Source organism: Larimichthys crocea, chromosome XII (genome assembly GCF_000972845.2).
Source record: "Larimichthys crocea isolate SSNF chromosome XII, L_crocea_2.0, whole genome shotgun sequence".
NCBI lineage: Eukaryota > Metazoa > Chordata > Actinopteri > Sciaenidae > Larimichthys > Larimichthys crocea.
The window spans coordinates 1,042,908-1,065,116 of record NC_040022.1 but is presented as its reverse complement, the minus strand read 5'-3'; the positions used below and the strand labels follow the sequence as shown (position 1 = coordinate 1,065,116).

Genomic DNA, 22,209 nt, shown 5'->3' with positions numbered 1-22,209 from the left:
CTCTGATCTCCTGTGGAAGAACATAAACTGTCAGTGAATCTAAATATTTAATAGTCTAATTACGTGATGGAATAATTGATAGAGATCGTGCATAATTAACGACAAATAAAAAGGGAAATTTATTTATGGATCTCATGCTGGGCAGAAGTTTGGTTTTGTGTGGAATCCTGTGTGACAAGACACCATTGGAGTGTTTGTCTTATTACATAAACAGCCCAGTTTCCCTTTTCCATCTGTAAACACAGACTAAACATTATGCGTTCCATACTGCAGATGTTATTTATAATATCTTTCCATTGGCTGAAGGTGAGAGGATCTCTAAGAAGTCAGCTTCTAGTTATTGCTTTTTACCATGAGATTTCTTTTAACAAATATTTGTTCCTGTTATCTAGTTCCTTTGATATGTTTCCCAAGTAGAAAGAGAGACAAGTAAACTCGGTATCAAGTCCCAGAATCCTCTTGCTGGTAGCTTGCACTTGAGTCCAGAAGAGTTGTAAGACGAGGCAGGGCGACAAAATATGATATGGGTCTGTCATCAGGTCTGCAACAAAAGTCTCTTCAACTTTGTGAGTTAGTGGCAGTCATCTGGGTGTGGATTATGAGAGACCATTTCCCACTTATGTTTTATATAGCCTGTTGAGTTGTTATTCATCAGTGAAATACTATATAGAATATAGATTCCCAATAATTCCTGTGGTGGATTCTGAGTTGTATGCTTTTATAAACATCTGTGTGACCCCAGATTGTTCTACCATACCTCATTTACATAGAAAAAATTCTTGTTTTCGAAACCATTTTTTTCAGACATTGACTGGAAGTCCATTAATACCATACTTTATCCACTGTCTACATTTTAAATGTGAGGATGCTGACTTAAAATTTGGGTCATATGCTGTTTACCTCGATCATTAAGTGTTTTAAATATCTGAGTGTTAATTTAAATTCATAAGCATGTTGGTTTGTGCAGGTTTTTGTCATGTGACAAGAAGAGACAAGTACATACACTTGACTGTAAATAGTTAGAAAGCATATGCGCGAAGCTGAAGTAAAGATAATCTGGTTTCACATTTCAGAGTACAAGTGTTGTCGGGCTCAGTTGGAGAGAGGACTGCGCTCTCTCCAGCTCCATCAGTGCCATTCCCTCTTTCAGTCACTAGGGAGAGACTCCGGACTAGAAAAGCTGCTGTTTTCCCACTCACAGGGTCCCACAGCAGCTTCACAGGATCAGACTCTGCACCGCACCGCCATCCGCACACCGGCCTGCGGGACGCGTCGCACTCTCCGTCCGGGATGGAGAAAGACGCATCTGAACCGGACCCATCCCGCCAGCGGAACGGGGTCGTGGGCGTGCTGTACGGGGAGTTCACCGACCTGCTCAACGACAGGGTCCGGTACTCTGTGAGCTTAACGGAGAGCGCTCTGACCATCCAGAAGATCTCCTCGTCACCCGGCCGGACTAAGGTGGTTTTTAACTTGACCGACTGTGTCGGCTGCCGGGCGTACAGAGGGCCGGACAGCGCGGACGTCGGTGCCTACTTTACAGCTTATTTCTACCCGTTCAAGAGGCGCTGGATGAGCGCCGGAGTGGCCCGGCAGAGAGTGGAGCAGTGCTTTAGGGTCGCGCTGGTCCAGGACCCGCACGCCAACCTCCAGGAGGCTGAGAGGTGGGCTTGTGCCATCAGAGATGCCTCCGTGTTGCAGGCGCCCCGGAGAGACGGTGAGCACCATGGAAAACATCAGTTTGTCAGATTAACATTATTATGATCTAAAATAGCAACATAAAGTGTACAAAGCTGACAGTGGCACCTGGATAATCTGAAAAGTCTTGTCAGAAAGTGAGCTGATGTGTCTCAGTGGGGATTCAAAGGCTGACCTGACTCTGAAGAAGCCCCACAACACACCTTGCCTATTGCCACAAACAGGTTTTGCAGAGAGGGTGCACACATTCCTCTCAGTAACCTGCTCTACCTGCTGGCACAGCAACCTCATTCATGCACAGCACTGATTTTAATCAACAAACACCCACACAAAAATGCAAACTCACAAACTGATCACAGAAGAAGTTAGATTTTCTCCATGATCACCACCCCTCCTTTTTCTACTGATAGCCGCTGCCCAGGCTTCATTATTCCTGCCCAGTGAATTCCCACTGAGACTTTATTGTTGAAAATCAAAACAAAGCCTGTTTTTCATCCATGCTTTTTTTGCAGCAGCTACTTCTAATTAGGTCTGATCATGTCTCGCTCTGTTTAAAATGCAGTCTGTCCTCAGGTTTCTTTGTCTTCCAGTCTCATTAGCTTCCCTGCAGCTCCGTTCCTGGTGTACAACAATTAACATGAACGCAGTGTGAGAAGTGTCTATGCAGCTATCACTCATTTTGGAGGAAGTGGTGACACTTGCTGATAATGTATGGGGCCCTAGGCGATGGGTGCAAATTCTGAATCATTCATGTCAAGTCAGGTTGTATCATTTTTCCTCATATATACATATATATATATGTTAAACTGATAAAATATATAGCAGGCATGCACTCCTGGGCAGCCAGAGCAGGTCAAAGAGGAAGAGGATATTTGACTTGACAGTGACGAATTAGGAATGTTGGTTGCCATGTTGGATGGAGGTGTAGAGGGATATGGGATGAGCTTGTCCTCCCGGTAGCAGCCTCCAGGTGTACACAGCACAACACAAGAGGAGTGTGGTGAGGAACATCCATCCTCCCTCTGGTCTGCAGCCAGCAGGAGTTTGGGTTTCAGCCCTGAATGCCAGGCAGGCAGACAGATGGTAACCTGAGAGGTAACCCCCCCCTCCCTCCCAGTCACTGTCCTCTTACTGGACTCATCAAAGAGCTCCAGCATGGGAGATTTTTTTAAATCACACATACTGATGAACCATCTCAACAGCTTCACATGGTCTCTCATCCCAGATTTTCTTTTGAAGGTGATGATGCGTTCATGTCATTCAGCTTGTTTTAGCGTTCCAAATCCAGGCCAGCCAATAATACAGTATTTAACAGAAAATATGTGAGTAACGTCGGGGTAATAGATTCTGCAGAGTATCTCTATGGCATGTAGAGGGTGTATGAAAGTCAGTGTGATTCACTAATCCCTTCTAGTGTGTTTACCCCCAAAGTTAATTGCATGTCATCACAACTGGCACTGCAGATGGAAAGGTCGGATTAGAAGTCCGACTGCAGCGCAAGATTTAGTTACTGTGACGCACTTTCACTGAAAACTAATAAACACTAAATATGTGAAGGTATAAGTTTACGCTGAGGTTGTGACTACTAATTGACTCTAATTTAGTGTACGGCAGCGATAGTCTAGCAGGGTTTTTATTCTCACTGCAAGTTCATTGGAAAGAAAGAGCCGTAAATAATGAAGTGCATATGCAATGATACAGTCCTGCAGGTGCTGATGGTCTGCTTAGAAGAACCACAGTAGGATAATGTGCAAAGGAATAATATGATGGTGACTTTCTTTGACTTTTTTCATGAGTGGCTGCCTTTATTTTCACTGACAGCACCTTATTTTGCTTTTCAGACAGCTGGTAGGAGGCCAGTTACAAATGTAACATTTATATACTGCAGAGTTTTACATCCATTTTGTGTAATGTTGGCATTGTGGGTTGTCTGACCCTTAAAAATGTGCAAATTCCTGCAAGCTATTCCAGTGCGATCCTTACACTGTCTGTGTGTGTGGGTTGGGATAACAAGTATGCAAAACGGGAGTGAAGGGAGGAAAGAGCTGCCACAAAAGCAGCCGCAGGGTCAGGTGTGCTTCTGTCAGTGTGTGATCTCTCATGCCCGAGGCTCTGCCGCCTTCCTCGGTGAAGCAGAGCTAAAATACGTCATCGTATAACCTCTCACCCCCCCCCGTCCAGCATCTCGGTCCCTCCGGAGCCTTCGTCCTCTACTCTGTGACACGTGGCTGTGACGGCCTGTCAACACCCCACCTCCTCCCCACCAGCCTTGTGATGCCTCAGTGGGCAGTTGTGTTTATACTGTCCGGACCTCCTCCCCTCCTCTCAGGCAAACACTCACCCACCCTTGGAATGCAGCTTGTTTGCAGACACGTCAGTTCAATCTGGATATAGAGTTACTCCTGAACAGCACAGCTTTCATATTTGTTCCTGCTCCAAGAGTTTTCTTGAACGGTGTCATGCTTTAACAAATCCCACCTGTGCTGAAGTGTGAGATGCTGAAGCCACGCTGCATCTTTATTTAGCGTTTTGCAACAATCAGGATACACTCGTGGCAACGAGATGATCACCGTTCTCTGTCAGCTCCGTGCTTGTTAGCACTGACACATCGCCTGCCTGTCGCCTTGCTCCCTGTGTGTGTTTACCTGCTTGTAACTGTGAAGTACACACACTGCAGTAAAAAGTTTGCTTGGTGGTGCGATGGAAAGGATGTGCCCGAAGGTATCTGACAGACAGATTTCACATATACCCTCATTTCCCCTGAATCTATCTTCCTGTCACACACAGACACACAGCTCAGGAGATGTGTCTGAGAAAAAGCTATTTTCAGAGAGAGAGAAGAAGAATTTTGGGGCATTGCACTAAAAATAATCAGGAATTAATGAGTGTTGTAATCAGTGTAGTCTCTTTTTTGATTAAAAAGTTCAAAAGACTTCAAATCCTTTGAATCAGTGGTTCCCAAACTTTTCTTTTTTTTTGGCTTGTGACCCCTTAAAACAATGCATTTGTGACATCTTGTTGGTGGTTGCACACTGTTTGTGTAGCAGAAATTTGTTTTTTCTAGTTCTTGTCCTCTTAAAAATCCTGTGACCCCGATTATTAAGATCAAGATTTATCTGTGTCCCCTTACGGTCATATAAACCAGTTTAGGAACAAAAAAACACAAAGCATGGTTACGCCTCGCAGTTTGGGAACCGCTGATGTAAACAAAAGCCTTTATTTACTGTTTGACAGCACATATTCAATAGAAAACATTTGCTCTTTGATTTGATAACATGCACATAATTTATTGTGACAGTAAATCAAACAGGCCACTGATATTGGAAGCGTTCAGTCTCCTGATAAAAGTCCTGTGCAAAATGAATAATCATTAATAATTTTCAGATTGATTTTGATTGACTTCAGTGAGAATGCTTTCAACTGAATTAGGTGTGTAGCGTGAAAGTTTATTAGGTAGACTGACCTACAACCAATGCGGTTTATTACAACAGTACTGCAGTGAACCCGTAAGCAAGTTTTTAGACTTAATATTTGAAACATGTTTCTTTATGAAGACTGTATATATTATAGAGTTGTTTTGTTGTTTTTGATAGCTGATAGATGCACAACTGCTTGTATAAATACATTAAAAACTCAGTCATTTTAACTGTTGAATTAGATTGTATTACATTGCAGGTACATGTTTTGCTAATTACTTTCTCGAACTGTCACACCTTTGCATGGTGATATCTTTAATTCCCAGTTATTTAAATCAAGTTAATAAGTACATTTTCTCGCATGACAAATGATTTGAGTGCAGTCCTTTCTAAGTAAAGCAGCATGGGTCTGAAGATAATCATGATAATCAGGCTAAATTCTTTTCACGTTATTATTCATTATTCTGTTTAAAATGAATAAATAAAAACAAGAGAGATGTGTGCAGCGATTTAAAGGTCTGGAGCCGTGAAAGGACTAAACATTTCTCTACCTTATCTGTGCTACAGCATGAATTGCAGTCTGGGCAGAGGAAGCTGCAGATCTATATTTGTTTTGGTTTCACCTTTGGAAAGGTGTCTGCGGGTTTATTAAGGATGTGCTATTTAGTTCAGCACACTTGAAAGCTTTTTCACCGTTGAAAGCCAGTTTCCACTGTATTCTGGAAGTGTAGAGAGGAGCTTTGTGACAGAAAGCCACATTGTGCTCTGATACAAGTAAAAAAACACAATGGTGACCCTGTTTGGGTGAATGGGGGCAGAGTTTGGCATGTGCCTGTGTGTTTTCGCACTCTCTCCTCACTCTTCCTGGTGGGTTTGCACCTCTTTCGCTGAGATATTTTTGTACCTCCGTCGTGTCCTATCATCACGGGCCAAATGAGGGTGAGGGTGGCAGTGAAAGCAGCGGTGCATCGCGAGGCACAGTGCTGGAAATTGAGGCTCCGAACTGCCAAGACGATAAAACACTCCAAACAAAGCACCTGGAATCTCATTTACATTAAAATGTGTCACATCTTGTGCTTCTGATCATTTTGCCTGTGAAGTCAGCACCTTCTGCGGCCAAATAATCAAGGTGGAAACTGATAGTGAAGTTTCTGTCCTCCCCATAAACGGACCCAAATGGATTTGATTTTTTCGATTCATTCGATACGGTCTCTGGTGAGTCTGTGTCTGCTTTAAAGGTCAAGGACATCTGCTTAAAAAATCTACCTCAAGAGAAAGTTTCTCTCCGCAGTCACTTTAAAAAGATACAAACCCATTTACCGGCAGCCTGTATTACAATGAAATGGCTAAATCTGATCCTCCAGCATAAACATGGGAACAAATAACTCATTACTCATAAAGGCATGTAATAGCTATCAATGCAGTGAGATAACTTGATCTTCGTTATATCACATTACAACAGTTTGGCAAGTTTTATGCAGCCGCTTGAGCTCCGAATCATATCGTCTATGCATGTTAACTAATCAATACGATCAATCGATGTTGGACTATTTTTTGGCCTGGAATCAGTAACATTAATGTTTGTCTGGCAGGTCTGTTAGGTGTGGCATTAAACAAACAAGATGTAACAATTTAATTCTTGAGCGTCAGCTTTATTTGGATATTTATTTAGTTTCATTAATGAGGTGTTGGTATATTGTGTTACCTTTGGATAGAGCTCTCCTGGCTGTAGCGATGTATCTATCTGACACGTGTGAGAGTGGTATCAATCTTCTTAAACCAACTCTCTGCAATAAAGCAAATGTTGCACAAAATATAAAACTGTTCCTTTAATAGACACATTTTTGAGTTGGTACTTTTTTTATCCATTTGTCAGCTGGGTAAGTAAAGCGTTACTGTTCTACAGAAGCACCCTCGAGCAAGATGCTGAATGCCTGTCGACCCTGGGGGTAATGAAGTGTAGTCACTCCACTCTGTCTTTCTTTAAGAGAAATAAGGAACGGGAGGACATCCTCATGGGGATTAATACAATCAGTATGATGCTGGCTGACATGCATCTGGAAGCCCTCTCTCTCTCCGCGATGTCTATCTGGATGCTGTCACAGCCTATGATTTTACGATTTCATTCCCCTCGAGGGACGATCCTGTCCTTATAGATTCTTTGAAATATTTGATCATACAAAGCAAGACCTCTTCTTGTCCTTGTGCTACATCTCTATTTTTTTTTTTTTTTACCTCCGCTCACATCCAGCGCTCTCTGTCTGCCACAGGTGTGATGTATACGGAGTTGCGTCGGCCTTGCAGAGTCATGATGCTGGTGAACCCTCACAGTGGTCGAGGCCAGGCTCTCCAGCTCTTTACTGGCCACATACAGGGCATGCTCACCGAGGCCGCTGTTCCCTACACGCTCGTTATCACAGGTCAGTAGCACACACACACACACACACACACACACACACACCTTTATTGCATTTTGCTGGCGGCCCTCTCAAGGTTACCCTGAAAAGAAACTAGATTGAAGGGATAAAACTTTCACAGGATAAATATTTATTTCCTTCAGCAACTGTACCCTCTGCAGTCATGGTGCAGAGAATACTATTGTGTAATGAGATATACACAACCTGCACGTTCACACACACACACACACAAACACATCTGCAGGCACTTGGGCCCTGCACACTGATGCTCATTAAAACCTCGTTCCAGTCTCCCCAGCTGCTCCACATTCTGTATGAGTTGCTTGTGGCCTTTTGTGACCTTAAATAGTGTCATGTGTTGGCTACTGTCATCAGAAGCTCTGAACTCCAACTGACCCCTCTCTGAATACCAACAAGCTGCTGGGAAACAGCAAGGCTTTAATGCCAAAAGGGGAAAAAAAATATCCCACTGCATCACTCAGCTTTAATTTTCACCCATCTTCCACCCTGTCAACCAACAAACCCTGTTTGACAAGCATCAGCAGTTCGACAGGTATGAATTAGCTGTCTCTTCCGGCATCATCTTGGCAGCTGAATCTCTGATGCAGCTCAAAGTGAGACGGAATATGACAGCAAAGAACGGAGGGAGAGAAACGGCGTTTGTTTGTTTGTTTGAGAAAGATTGCTGATGCACGCGCAGCCTCGTTGTGCGGACTCCTGGGGATTAAAGGAAGGTCAGCAGGTGGACGGTGATGAAAAAAAGACAGAGTTAGAATTACAGACGTCGACACAGACCGAAGAGGGAGGGAGGAATGTGGGTCGCCGAGGGTCTTCGGTGGTCGGATAGCCGCTCACCATGAGCGGATTAACTGGCATGACCCATTTACCCACAGCACGCAGCTCCTTCATGAATGTATCACACAGCCTTTGCCCGAGGACGGACATCCTTCCAATGGAGGCTCCCCTTGTGTCAGCATGTACCTTTTACATACTGTATGAAGCATCCAGTGTACCGAGCTTTATCTCTACCTTGGTTAACCTCAGGAGAAGCTACTAGAGTGTGAAACACGTGGAGCAAAATGCTGCATGCTGCCAGCAAAACCACTGGAATTCACAGAAGATTTCAAGCGTGCATTTATGTAATGCCTTAAAGGGACGATATGTCATTTCTGGCCACATCTTTTTAAATCGTTTGTTTTCTGAAAGGAGCTCGGATCGATCGGGGAGTACCATTTTGTTGCCTACTTTTCTCCAAGCCTTCTCCTTTTTCCGTCTGTATAAAGTGTTATCACAGAGCTCTGGGTGCCCACAGATGACAGAGCATGTCTGCATCTCCGCTTCAGCAGACAGGTTGACAAGCGAGAGTGATGAGAAATCCATTTTTTTAAACCCCAAAACATAAAGTCTGCGCTCTGTATCCTCCCGCTGGTTAAACCGCTCCAGATCAGATCAGAGCAGAATGTTATTCCTCAAGAACTCTGGCTCTGCTGTCTTTTGTTATTCATAGAAACATCTCTGTCCCTCGGCTCAGCCTGGTTCTCTAGTTCTTCACCTTCATCCAGGTTCAATTGAACGCTACAGTGACTCACTATCGCCTCAAGGCACAAGTGGTATTACAAGAAAGCGAACGGAAGCGAATAATTTAACCCACCGATTTCAGTAAACATCTCTTAAACACAATATATAGACGTCTTTAACTCGGTGTTATGGATGTATCCTGACCTAAATGAATCCGTGCAGCTGAAAAAGGAATGGACAGTTGGATTGAGTGAAAGCGATGTGCCGCCACAGTCTTCAGGTACAGGTTAGGAGTGTTTGGCCCCGTGAATAAGGAAGCATAAAGCATCAGGTTTGAAGTGCTGAGTCAGCTGTGCAGTGCAGTTACTCCCTCTGCCTCTGTCTGTCAACACAGCACTGCATCACTGCCTTCAGCCTCCCCAGCAAGCATGCAGTAAACAAACAGCAGCAACACGAGGGGAGAGTGTAGGGGGGCACAGGTAGAGGCTGAGCCAAGTGAACGGGAAAGAGAGAGGGTAGCTGTTTTTATTTCAGCTCTGTCCTCGATCGATACCTGAAGCTGAAGCGGAAAAATATTTCCTTCATGATGGCTGTGCATCAATACCCGCTAACTTCTTTGCTGTCTGCTCTCCTCCCTCCTCTCTTAAAGCTTTCTCTTCCATGCACACACACACACACACACACACTGGGGAGTCTCAGCTGGTAGGACTGTAGACTTTAATGCTGGCGGGATGAGTCCTCAGAGACCCCCTGCGGAGGGACCCACTCAAGGACGCTGCCAATAAAACTAGGCTGAACAAATAGCTCAGTCCTCAGCCGGCGCATTAACCAACACACACACACACACACACTGAACACATCAAACGCATCCAGTGAATGCACGTACGCAGATGATATTTGTCAGTCGCAGATGTTTGCAGGGCGGCTAAGCTGCCTGGGAGCTGTTGAGTAGCCACTGGATGGGCTGATGTGATGTGGGGAAAATTGAATCTCTTTTCTGCCTAATCTCCCTGATCCCACCCCAGAGGCGGGCGATGAAGGCAGCGTGTCTCTTTCTCTGCCCTTGCCCTTGTTTTTTTCGTTTTTTTTAATCTTGCCAGTTTGTCCTACACTTTACCACATTTTCTGTTTTTCCTCTCTTATTTCTCTCTGTCATGTCGTCTTTCCTTCAGAGCACCAGAACCACGCGAGGGAGCTGGTGAAGAAGGCGGACCTGTCACAGTGGGACGCCCTGGTTATCATGTCTGGAGATGGGCTGCTGTTTGAGGTGCTTTTCATGGTGATAATCAGTGTAGAGAACTAGAACTAGTGTAGAAGTATGCGTTCGCCGTGTCACGAGTGAAAATGTGAAAAACCGGTTCTTGTTGAGAACCGGTTCCGTGTGTTTCGATTCCGTGGAATCGTTTGGCAGTTTATCTAACGATTCTCTTATCGATTCCAGAAAGCACGAATTACGTCATGTAACTTCGCAAGAAGTTAGGCACGCTCGATTCCAGCAAGCACGACAAATTACGCCACATAACTCACGCAAGTTTCGCAACTGCAGTGCAATCAGTAGTAAACAATGTCACCCACTCGGTTCAAACGCTCCAAAGTTTGGCTGCGTTTTACCAAAAAAGATGGCAACAGGGAGACTTGCAATCATTGCAAAGTGGAGATAACAGAGGGAACACGACGAACATGCAGAAACATTTGCGCACACAACATGCAATATTTTGAAATGAATGTCGTGTTTTTGACACGCTTCAGACTAGAGATGAATCTCAACCTAGCAGCAGCCAGGCTATGAGCACCTCTGTGGTTACTACTGAAGGTAACTCTGGCAAGTAACACACTGCCTACCATGTTAGCGCCATGTGCTTCTTGCCACACACATCGTTACTAGGCTGTGGGCCTCTTTTGACCTCGCTGTTGGTTTTGTAAGGTCGAGATACTTCTAACTAAACAAAGTAGATGCTGATCAAACTGTTTCTTCTCCTTTTTTCCCCCAAATGAGAATCGATAAGAGAATCGATAAAGAATCGAATCGTTAAGCAGAATCGATAATTGAATCGGAATCGTAGAAATCTTATCAATTCCCATACCTTACTCTCTGCTGCTGACATGCAATTCACCTTTTCACTTTGTTCGAGGACAGCTAGGATTATAACCAGTCATTTAAAGGTGATTTAATGATATGCAGTCTGCAACAAACTGAATACGTACTCTCCTTCCGTGTGTGTTGAGCATTTTATATCTATCCACAAATCAATCATTCACAGGCTGAAATGATAGAAACCTTCCCAGGCCTGTTTCTATTCTTAGCTCGTTTCAGAATAGGCCTGTAAAAATTTAATTTCGACCTGAAAAAAAGAGCCCAGTGCTGAAAATCTCTGCAGTCATTGATTAATAGCCTTGTTTTTCTTCCGTAGATGCTTAAAGTGATATTCGTTTTTTTAATTTATCAGAACCAGAATCGACTTTATCGGCCAAGTATGTATACATACAAGTAAAAATGTACCTATGCCATTCTGTGGTTGTTTTTCTGCTCAGCTCTGTGCTGTATTATGAATGTATAAATCTTGGTGGTGGCCAGGTTCCCCTGACACAGGACAGCTGCATCTAACAAAGTAGAAGAACCTTTTATCATAACTTTTGCACATACTTTTTTTTTTTAATTCAGGATCGTGATCTGATTATGTTTTTGAATTTCTTCTTGCTCGTTCAGGTGATAAATGGTCTGATGGAGCGAGAGGACTGGCAAGAGGCCATCCAGACCCCCTTGGGTATTCTACCAGGTGGCTCAGGCAACGCCCTGGCTGCCTCCGTCCACCACTACTCACAGTAAGTCACTCCATTAATGAGTCATTTAAATGCATGGATCAACAGCGGAGAAAAAAAAAAAAAAACGAGTGAAGAAGAACCTTCCTCAGCCTTAAAAACAAACGATTTATCTCCTTTCTGTGTAATTATGCCAACGGCTGACCAGGCAAATCATCCCTCAGGGGGGAGGAGAGACAGTAGAGCAAACTGGAAATGCTTCGCTGTGCACAGGGTCATTTCAGGCTCCTGATAACTCTCAAAGGAGTGATGTAATAGGTTTAGAAACTCGCACATTATGAGTGATTATATTCTACCGTGCAGCTGTGGAACAGGTCGACCCAGCACATGCCCGAGGTATCATCTCCATCTGCTGGTTGGCTTTGAGCACAACATCAAAGAAAGAATAACAGGAATATATTTTTCACCCAAGTCCTACAAGCTGCAGGTGTAACCTGGTGAATACTGCGCTCATGAGTCCGAGCGCTCGCCGCCAACTTCAGTTGTTGTTTGCCTTCACCAGATAATCGTCAAATGCTGCCCCGTTTTACATTTACGTGTTAGTCGGGACATATAAAGCATATTTTCATCTTTGTGAGTGCTGTGAAAGCTAATTAAAACTTGCATCTTGACAAAAAGAGTCAAATTCAAAGAACTTTGTGGACCTTTAAAGAGTAATAATGTGTAGTTGTCAGCTTTAGAAGGTGGGCTGCACTTAGAAAACCCCTCTGAAGCAAACAAGGTATAGGCTTATACATTCTGAAAAATAAAAATACATGCTGATAAATAAATATAGGCCTAGAGAGTCCTGTTTTTATTACACAGTGACAGTAATTCTCATTCTCATGTTGTCGTCTGTCTAACACTTGATGTGTGTAACCATCTCTCAGGTCGTCTCCAGCGTGGAACGAGGAGCTGCTGTTAAGCTGTGGTTTCATGCTGTGCAAAGGTCTGGTTGGCTCCATGGACCTGGTGTCGATCCACCTGGCCTCTCGGCAGCGCCTCTTTTCCTTCCTCTCCTTGGCCTGGGGCTTCGTCGCAGACGTCGACATCGAGAGCGAGAAATACCGTCATGTCGGAGCGATACGCTTCCTGATGGGCACCCTGGTGCGCCTGGCCTCCCTCAGAGTCTACCAGGGAAGGTTAGCGTATCTTCCCGTTAACGAGACACTTCCGACAGGGAAGCACCCACCTCCCTCCACTCCTCAGCACCCCTCGCTCTGCTCCTCCCTCCCCTGTCAGCTCATCCCCAACACCTCCCCGAACCGAAACTCTCGCCGCAATCACAACAGCACAAATTCCAACCACAACACTATCACCAACTCCTCCAACAACGCCATCACCACCAAGAGAACTGAGACCCAGAGTGATGGCAAGACCGAAGAACCGGTGGACTCTCTGCTTCCTGGCTTGGACCAGCCAGTTCCAGAGAGCTGGACGGTGGTCAAGGAGGAGGACTTTGTCTTGGTGCTGGCTATTTACCAGTCCCACCTGGCTGAGGACCTGTGGACAGCCCCTGGCGCAATGGCAGACGACGGGCTGATTCATCTGTTCTACGTGACAGCGGGAATCTCTCGTCCAGCCCTCCTGCGCCTTTTCCTCGCCATGGAGAAGGGCGCCCACTTGGCGTGCGGTTGCCCCCACCTGGTGTACGAGAAGGTGAAGGCCCTACGGCTGGAGCCCATCTCTCCACAAGGCATGATCACTGTGGATGGCGAGATGGTGGAGTACGGACCTGTTCAGGCTCAAATCCACCCAGGACTGGCCAGACTTATATGTGGATGAACTTGGATTATCTTAATCTTCTTCTGGCTGTAGAGCTTTCTAGTTTGGCCTTTTATACTCAGTGTTGATTTCTTTTTACGTATGCTGTGTTTTTCAGAAGTGCCAAAGACATTTTATCTCTGGAAAATTCCTCTATTTTTCTACAGAAACATTTTGTCCTATTTTTATGGACCCCCCTCTGTCACCTCTTTCTCTCAATGTTTGATTTTTAATTCAGGGTCAAAGCCATGGATGGTTGTTCTTGATGCTGGCTGGTCCCAGCTTAGAGAAAAATGTGAAGGGATTACGTTTGTGTGTGTGTGTGTGTGCATAAGATAGATCTTTATGTATGCTTGTGCGCACTCGAGTGTGTGTATGTGTGAGACTGTGCATGAGGAGCTTTGGCACATGCAGTGGCAGTGAGGAGTGCATTGTGCACTCTTGCTGTCCGACCTAATAAGCATGAAACACATGAAGAGAAGCACATTTTCCCGTCCTTGGAGGGCTTGTGGAGAAACAACGCCCCTTGTCCCACCGTACGCCAAGCCTGGGGTCGGCAATCTCCCTCCTGGGCAGCCTCCGCTTGAGCCTGGCAAAGAGGAGCTTTCTTCCTGAGGAGATAGAAATCTTTTGGGGGATTTGATCTTGAAAAATCTCGTCTATATAAAAAACTCAAACAATACCAAATCAAAGCATCAGTTCCCGGTGAATTCGACTCCCCCCTTTTCATTTTTACTGTGTGTGTGTGTGAAAACTTCCTCCAGCTGATAATGCATGCGGCGTCGGTGGAGCAGAGCCTGAGCTGAGGTTACACCTCCACCGCCGGCCCATCCATTTCCTGTCCTGCTCTCTTTACCCTGCTTCAACTGCAACCATCATCAAACTGTAGGAACCCGCCTCCACTCACACATAAACACACACTCTCACTTTTCTCCCCCCCCCCCATCCTCCTCCTCTGCACTTACACTCATGAGCACACATTCCCTCGCATCTCTGCAGCACTTAGCGGGGGGGAGGGGCATGGTCTGCTACTGTGCATATGATCCCCTCTCCTCTTGCCATCTTAAGATTGTCATCTCTCTCTCTCTCTCTCTCTCTCTTCTTTCCCATCCTTGGTTAATGAGCCATCAGCACCTAATGTGTCCTTAATATTGTCTCCGAAAAGCGTGCAAAATAGACTTCCCTGGAGTGATTTTTTTTTATTTTTTCAAATCCTACGAAAGCTTTTAAGTGAGTTTCAGCGCTTCACACTTCTTTAGACTGGAGGAGAGAGCAGGGTTTCCACACGGGATCAGTCAGCGTTGCATATCGAGAGAGGCATGCGATCAGTGTGAGCTGCATGGAGTCAAGCGCTCTGCTCCGAGCTGTGTGTGGCCTTTTTCTCGCTGGTTTGCTGGTGCTGTGGTGATGAGCATCAGTGCTCCGGGGCAGAAGAGAGTGCAGATGTTAGCATTATCATCACACACACACACGTATACACACACACACCAGTTTATTTCAGGTCACAGTGGCCAATGCCAGAATTATTACACCCACAGGTATGCAGCAACTTAGAGACTGACCTTAAAAACAAATCATAATCTTCAGTTATGATAAAACAACAGGATGTTAACAGGGTAGACGAGTTTATACTCTATGAATTTCTGAAGAATCTGTGCTATGCTATGCTGAAAGTGATGATGACAGGCTAATGGGGTCCAAAGATGTGCTGATTATAACATTTTAAAGGGTTTGATGAACACATTACTGTGCATCCCGAGCGCAGTACAGTCAATGCAATGAGCTGATGGCGCACATTCTTTTCCTGCTGATATTTGTGGAGCTTTATGAAAGAAAAAAAGTGTTGGTGGATTCTACTGGGAGAGGCGTAAATATTAAAAATATCTTTGCGTAATGCAAACAGAAGGAAGGCCTCTTTAGGGACCGTGTGAAAATTATTGGGAGCGTGGAAGAGGGGGCTAAACCTTTTTGTTTCACTGTGTTAAGAAGTAAAGCTCTGCATAGTGTTGTTGAGATTTGGATGCATAAGAGGAAACATGATTAACTTTGCCAAACTGAAATTTATAAGCTAAATATATACAAAACACATTTGGGCTCGCTGATATAGCCAACAAATAAAATCTTGATTTCTGTCATAATTCAAATATCTTATTTTTGTATCTTCATGTGCACGAAAAAAACAAACAAACAAACCTGCACTTAATCAAGGCTGTCTTCACTGTGCACATTTAAAACAAAAAATAAATAAATACAGGTTATCTAATCCAGCTGTGGTCCATCAGTGCCAGATGCTTCAGTTAAATGTAGGACAGACGTTAATTATCAGTTGCAGCATCAGTTCATCCCCTGCTGTTTGTGTTTCTTGACAAGACCTCGGGCTGGTATCTGCAGATAGATGCTATCTAGCATTAACTACCCAGCAGGTAGAGACAGAATAAGTCCCTTTAAGAGCTACAATGTACTTGAAGTTGACTTCTTCCATCCATATTCACTGTAGTGCCGATTTCTTTTTGCCTATTACTTGATTTTTTAAAACATATTTACACTTTACATTAACTGTATGATAGTCATAGCTGCGACTCGTGTACGACATACTGTATCTTCTACCATTACTGTATCCTCAGTGAAGCCGTCAAGGTGCTTTGAATGCATTATCATGTGCCCACATGCACTGTTCATTACTAAATGTATAAAGTGCATGACACTCGGGTAGAGATAAGCTATGCAAATGCGTTGTCATGGCCGCAGATATGTGGAGTGAGGGGTCCCTCTGCTGGACCTCACTGAGCGACATCCTCATGTTATGCAATGCAATCTTTCCTGCTTCTTGTATGTACAGTCATGGATGGGTTACAACATTAAGCTCAGCTGCAGGAGACATTTTTAAAAATATATATAAATCTCCATTAATGGAAGCCAACATCCAGCTTATTGTAATTTATAATCAGAGAAATGTACTTGATACTTGCGTAGAACAGCTGCAAATAATAATCAATGTCAACATCTCGGTGTAGGGTGTTGTTACACTACTGTTAACTTATGGTACTGTACTGTTCAATTCTTTATTTCCACTGGCTGCTTTAATGTAACAGCAGTTTTTACATATGTTAATATTTGTCTTTGTTAATACTGTCATTGCATTTTATAAATGTTTGAGGAGACGTGTCACAGAAAGGAGATAAACCTCTCTGAAGCAGCATCGCTCGGTGACCCGATGATGTTTTTCTCATGAACATTCGTGTCTTGCTATTGTATCCACACTTCATCAAAAGCCTGAAATAACGACATGATTTTACAGATCGCTGACGAATGTTTTATTCATTGTTTTGTCGTTTAATGTAGTGGTATAGATGGGCTTTCTAGTCCAGTAGATCAGGGCCATCCATGTGTTATGGTTGAATGTGTTCTACTGTTAGTTTAGGTAACCGTTTTGTATAAATCGTGTGCCACGTGTTTGCAGCTTTTCACTTTAAAGTACGTGCAAATAAAGTGCCTTAGCCATAACCCAAGACAGCAGATAGGTGATGAACAGGAAAACAAACACTTTTATGATTTTAGTGAAAGACAGTACAGTGGTGTGCATCAGTGTTACGCTCCAGGCTCTGATAGACAGGCTACAATACAAACACAGTCTCTTTTTGTGAAGGCATGAGTGTATGTGATCTGTAAAGCATTCTTAAAGAGGGTTTCAAGTTTTAACGTCCATAAAAGGTTGTTATTACACTCCTTGAGCTGGCTGTTGCCTGGCTACTCATCATCTGCTTTTATTTTCTTGTACTTCTTCGTTTCTAGACTTCTTTTTATTAAAAAGACCAATAAACATATTCAAGAAAAATCACTTCTTTTGTGCCTCTCTCTTTATTGCCAAAGTAGGTTTAAACTTACAAGGAATTTGTCTCGGTGTTATTGGTGCAAGACAAGTAAAACTATAAGGAGGATAAAATAGACAATATAGACAATATGTTCTCAGAATGAAAGAGCTGTGCTAGTGTTTGACAGGTAATGAGAGTGAGAGTTCACAGTGTGCAGAATATTATAAAAGTGCAGCTATGCATCAAAGCTGAGAAAAACAACTTATATTTGGAGAAGACCTATCATAAAAGGAAAGAAAATCTGAGTTATAATCATACAGATTATTATGTATGATATCTAAATGTCACGTTATGTCATGTAACTGGAAGGTGAGTCAGTAAAATGTGATCTCAGAGCGAATGAAGAGAAATAATGTGGATTTTCATGTATTACAAAAGACAGACTTTTGACGTCAGACTGTAACATCTGGACAATAAAACAGTGAGAGGAACATTTATATAGTTCATGTACATAAAACTGTAGATGGTGTTACTATACTGAAAGGAATCCTTTGAAGGAAAATGCTTAAAGACTATATAGGCTGCTATTTACACTTAATAGAAACTTGCAAGCACCGTAGTCGACAGCTGAATTAAAACACAAACCTGTGAGACATGAGGCTCTGCAACAACATGTCAGATGTTAGTCCTTTATTTAAATGGAACAGTGTCAGTGGGACAGCATCAAAACATCTCGTTTATAAAGGCATTCTGATTTTATTACATAATATTTCAAATCCAACAGTGGTGCAGTGGTTCACACTGTCACCTCACAGCAGATGAAGGCTTCCGCTTTGGCTTTCTGTGTTGAGTTTGCACGTTCTCGCTGTGTCTGGCTGCTCTGCAGACACGCAGGATAATTGGTGACTCTAAATAGGTGTGAATGTGAACTCTCAGCTGGGATTGGGAATCAGGTCTGTGCTGGTGTGAACAGGTAGCTGTAGTTAAAACACTGGAGTGCATCCTGGATACAGAAGTCTCTAAAGACAGCAGGTAGTGCACCTCAGCTGTCCCTCCACCAGAGGGAGAGCTGAGGCTGTGTCTGAGATCACTGCTAATTCACCACCTTGTGCTCTTTGTTCATCTACAGCCATCAAACTGACCATAAAGTTTAATTCAACGCCTGCCTAAAAATACGTTATAACCTTCATGAGGGGAAGCTTCATCCGTTTTAGTCGAATAAACCAAAAACTGCTCAACGATCCATGAAACTTGATGACCTGCAGATGGCAACACAGTCCAAGCAGTGATAGTTTTCATAGAGGATGAAGGCTTGTGTCTGTGTGTGTGTTTAATTCAGCGACCATGAGCGGTTGTTAGAAAGGTTGCACAAGCATTGTTCCACAGGAAACCACACATCATTGTTGTGTGTCCTGTCTTTGTCTTTGGCTGTGTCACTCCTACGCTCGCTGTCACGACTCCTCCTGACAGACACAAAAACATGAGTCACAGTGAAGGTCACCTCTGAGCTCGCTTGGTGTCTCAAATATATAAACACAAAAAAAAGAAAAGAGACAATAGGCCGTGCAAACGTTTAACACATTAACCAGGAGACGTCATGTATCTGCTGCTCTCTCTGTCACCTGCAGGCTTAAATGTCACATGCAGCTCTCCTCCTGGGTGGGAAGTTCATGGAAGATTACATTTAAAAGACAAAGTTCAACTCCTGATGAGTGTGTCAGCCTGCACAAGTCTTCTCCTGCAGCGGTTAAATACCTTGCTCAAGGGCTTGATAATAGTTTCAGAGGGAGGGGATTCACATTAACATGAACACCTGGATTTAAAGCAGCAACCCATGACCCAGATCCAGAATACTGAAGCAGACTGCAGATTTATAGCACATCTCAGAGCTTATATCCATCACTTTGTCAGATTCGGCCACATGAGCGTTCAGGTAAACCAAATTCAAGCCAAACAAAATAGCTTTTGTGCAGTTAATTGTTTTTCAGTTGACAAATGAAGATCCTTGCAGAGTGCCTCCCTCCGTCGATGTCTTTAATTTCGTTCCCTCCCTTTCTTTCTTCTTTTCTTCACCTTTTTCTAAAGGGGATTAATTAAATGCCACTCCAACAATCAGCTGCATGCCAGACGAGGGAGTGGGCTGCAGAATGTGTGTGAGTGTCTTTCTCTTTCTGTGTGTGTGTGTGTGTGTGTGTGTGTGTGTGTGTGTGTGTGTGACCTTAAGCTCTTTCTTTTCTTCTTTTCCAGGACTGTCCCTGCTGCTCTGCCTCGACAGATCCAACAACAACAACAAAAAAAAAAATCTCTATCTGACTCTCTGACTGGTTGCAGGGCAGCCAGTAGAGCTTGAAGGTCCCCATCTGCTGTGAGATCTTAGAAAAAAAAAAGAAAAATCTCACACTTTCAATAAAACAACAATAATACAATCCTGAACGCCTTTCAAAATGTGCCACTTAGCCCTCAGCTAGTCTGGAGATGTCAGAGCAGGTTTTACTCTCCATCCTCTAAAACCAGGCGTGGCCCGGTCTACAAAGTGCTAGTGTGATCTTATTTGGAGCTGACGTGTCAGTCACCCTGTGGCAACTGTGTTGTAAAACTCAAAGCCTGGGCTTCACTCATACTTTAACTCATAAAAATGGAAGTTTTTGTCATCAAAAACAAACCGAAGCTGAAGCCGATGAACATTTATTCGACGTTTTCCACCCAGCAAGCGGCTGATGTTATTTTGGACTGAGGAAGCCAACATAATAAAGAAAACTGAAATGAATGTGGCTATTTTAATAGCAAACCTAATCAAATTTCCATTAGCTGAGCGTTTGGTTCTAATGTTAGAATGCCAACACGCTAAACTAAGGGACTGTATGTGCTTTTATTTTCTCTTTCTCACTCCATGAGTCTATTTTAGTTCAGCCTTCCCTTGCAAGCTTTAGTTAACAAGCAAAGAAATCAAATAGTTAGAAACAGCCGAGGTCATGAAGGCGTGTTTCACATCTTATCTCCGGATCAAGGTTTTATTTTCTTGTCACCGAACAGGGCGTTAATCATCTTGCTGATCCGTGTTTTCCGATCACTGAGATTTATGTCCTTAATTACTTCATTCACTTCGATGACTGTGGTTAATTCCCCAACCCTTAAAAAATGAAATCTCTCCATATCCTGAAACAGGTTTAACTGCTTTAATGCTTTTCTGCTTCCTCGGGACGCTCTGTGGAATTTTCCTCTTGAAAAAACAATGCAACAAATGATCGCGCATTAGATATGACATTTAGAGCTGACACCCAACTCTGACCTTTAGAAGACTTTAAACAAGCCCATGCATCTGACTGCTCAGTGAAATATGTAAACTACCGCTCAGGCTCATCTCCCCTGCAGATCCAGACACATAACTCACCTGTGGGTGAGGTGCATCTCGCTGTGATAACCTTTTTTTTTTAACCCAATTTCAGGAGTCTGATCCTGTGCTACATATTCTTTGTCTAAGTTTATTTGACACGCTGTCAGCTGGTATTACAAACTGGAGGACCTCAAGAGCACTTGAGACCACAAGAGAGTTGTTTTTCTCGTGAGGTCTGTGTAGTCAGCATCTGAATCCGTGCTGTTCTGTGTTTGTTGCAGACAACTTGCACCCACAGCTGAGTGATGAAACTATTGTACAGCGATAACTATTGTGTAACAGGGCGAGCCCTGAAACTTCTGCAGAGCTACCGCCGCATATTTTAGTATCTTGGTTTTAATGCCACTTCGGTGGCTGTCCCACCTTTCCTCCCACAAGATTACAGCAACCAACACGCAGCTGTGATTGCACAGACACCCTGAGACCATCAATTTTATTTGAATTTGAAAGTTGTTGTGATACCGTCGGCATTTAATCAGCATTCTCCCATGATTGTTGCTCACTGCGAGCTTGTCTGTGTGTGGAGTCTTTTTATACGGTTTGTTTTTCTTGGTTTAAGTTGTGACATTGAGCCTTTAATCGCTGTACTCACGCTGCTGTGTGTAATTATGGTACAAATATGTACAGGCATGTTTTTAAATTGAGTAACACATTTTCAACATATTTCATCAACATACAGGATTTCAGCTGCTCCTCCAAATTCATAGACAGTATAAATATGGACGCCGTATCCGTGACGTCACCCACATCTTGGTAGTCCTGATCCTTCTGTCTATAAATGGGCAAAGACATGGATCATCTGTGGACTCGAGGTGGGCTGTGATAACGCCCAGTTGCTCAAACGAGCCACCTGTAATGGCACCAACCTCAATCAAACCACCCACCCAGTCAAGTAAAGAGACACCGAGAAGACGAAAGTGAAAATGAAACGCAGCGTCTTCATCTTCCATCAGCGTCACATAAACGAATGTGAACGGACGCGTGTGTGTCTTTAATCAGATGACCAAGCGAGCATGAAAACACACTAATTAAAGAGTGACTCATGTCACGTGCAGGAAACTGTTAACTGTCTTAATCCACCTCCACCTTTCCACACACACACACACACACACACACACACACACACACACACACACACACACACACACATCTGCAGGGTAACCACTGCATTTACGTGTGTTTTTCTGCGTATGTGTGTGAGTTCCTTGGCAGTCGATGGACTTAAAGGGTTGTCCACAAAGGAAGAGACCCAAACGATGGCTGAGTCACAACATTGTGTGTGTGTGTGTGTGTGTAAGCCGATTGTGTCATCCATGTCTGTATTGCGACCCCTGAGTCTGAGTGGAAGTCTGGCATTATCATTTATGATGAGCTTGGAGGCCTCGGCTGAA

The 22,209-nt window shown here is 43.7% G+C and overlaps 1 protein-coding gene across 1 annotated transcript; it reads left to right on the top strand.

Moving 5' to 3' along the window:
* Window positions 1-1,078: 1,078 nt before the first annotated feature.
* Window positions 1,079-17,415, top strand: sphk1 (sphingosine kinase 1). The gene is made up of 5 exons (XM_019277331.2): window positions 1,079-1,717; window positions 7,385-7,534; window positions 10,222-10,316; window positions 11,757-11,872; window positions 12,739-17,415. Exons 1-5 carry the CDS (start codon window positions 1,291-1,293, stop codon window positions 13,631-13,633), a joined length of 1,683 nt encoding a protein of 560 aa, XP_019132876.2. The 5' UTR covers window positions 1,079-1,290; the 3' UTR covers window positions 13,634-17,415.
* Window positions 17,416-22,209: the final 4,794 nt, after the last annotated feature.

Bases quoted from the DNA above. Each gene is read 5' to 3' on its own strand.
- sphk1 (XM_019277331.2), top strand. From the start codon at position 1,291: ATGGAGAAAGACGCATCTGAACCGGACCCATCCCGCCAGCGGAACGGG. The intron at 7,535-10,221 runs GTCAGTAGCACA...TCTTTCCTTCAG, and splicing joins CTACACGCTCGTTATCACAG to AGCACCAGAACCACGCGAGG. The intron at 11,873-12,738 runs GTAAGTCACTCC...ACCATCTCTCAG, and splicing joins TCCGTCCACCACTACTCACA to GTCGTCTCCAGCGTGGAACG.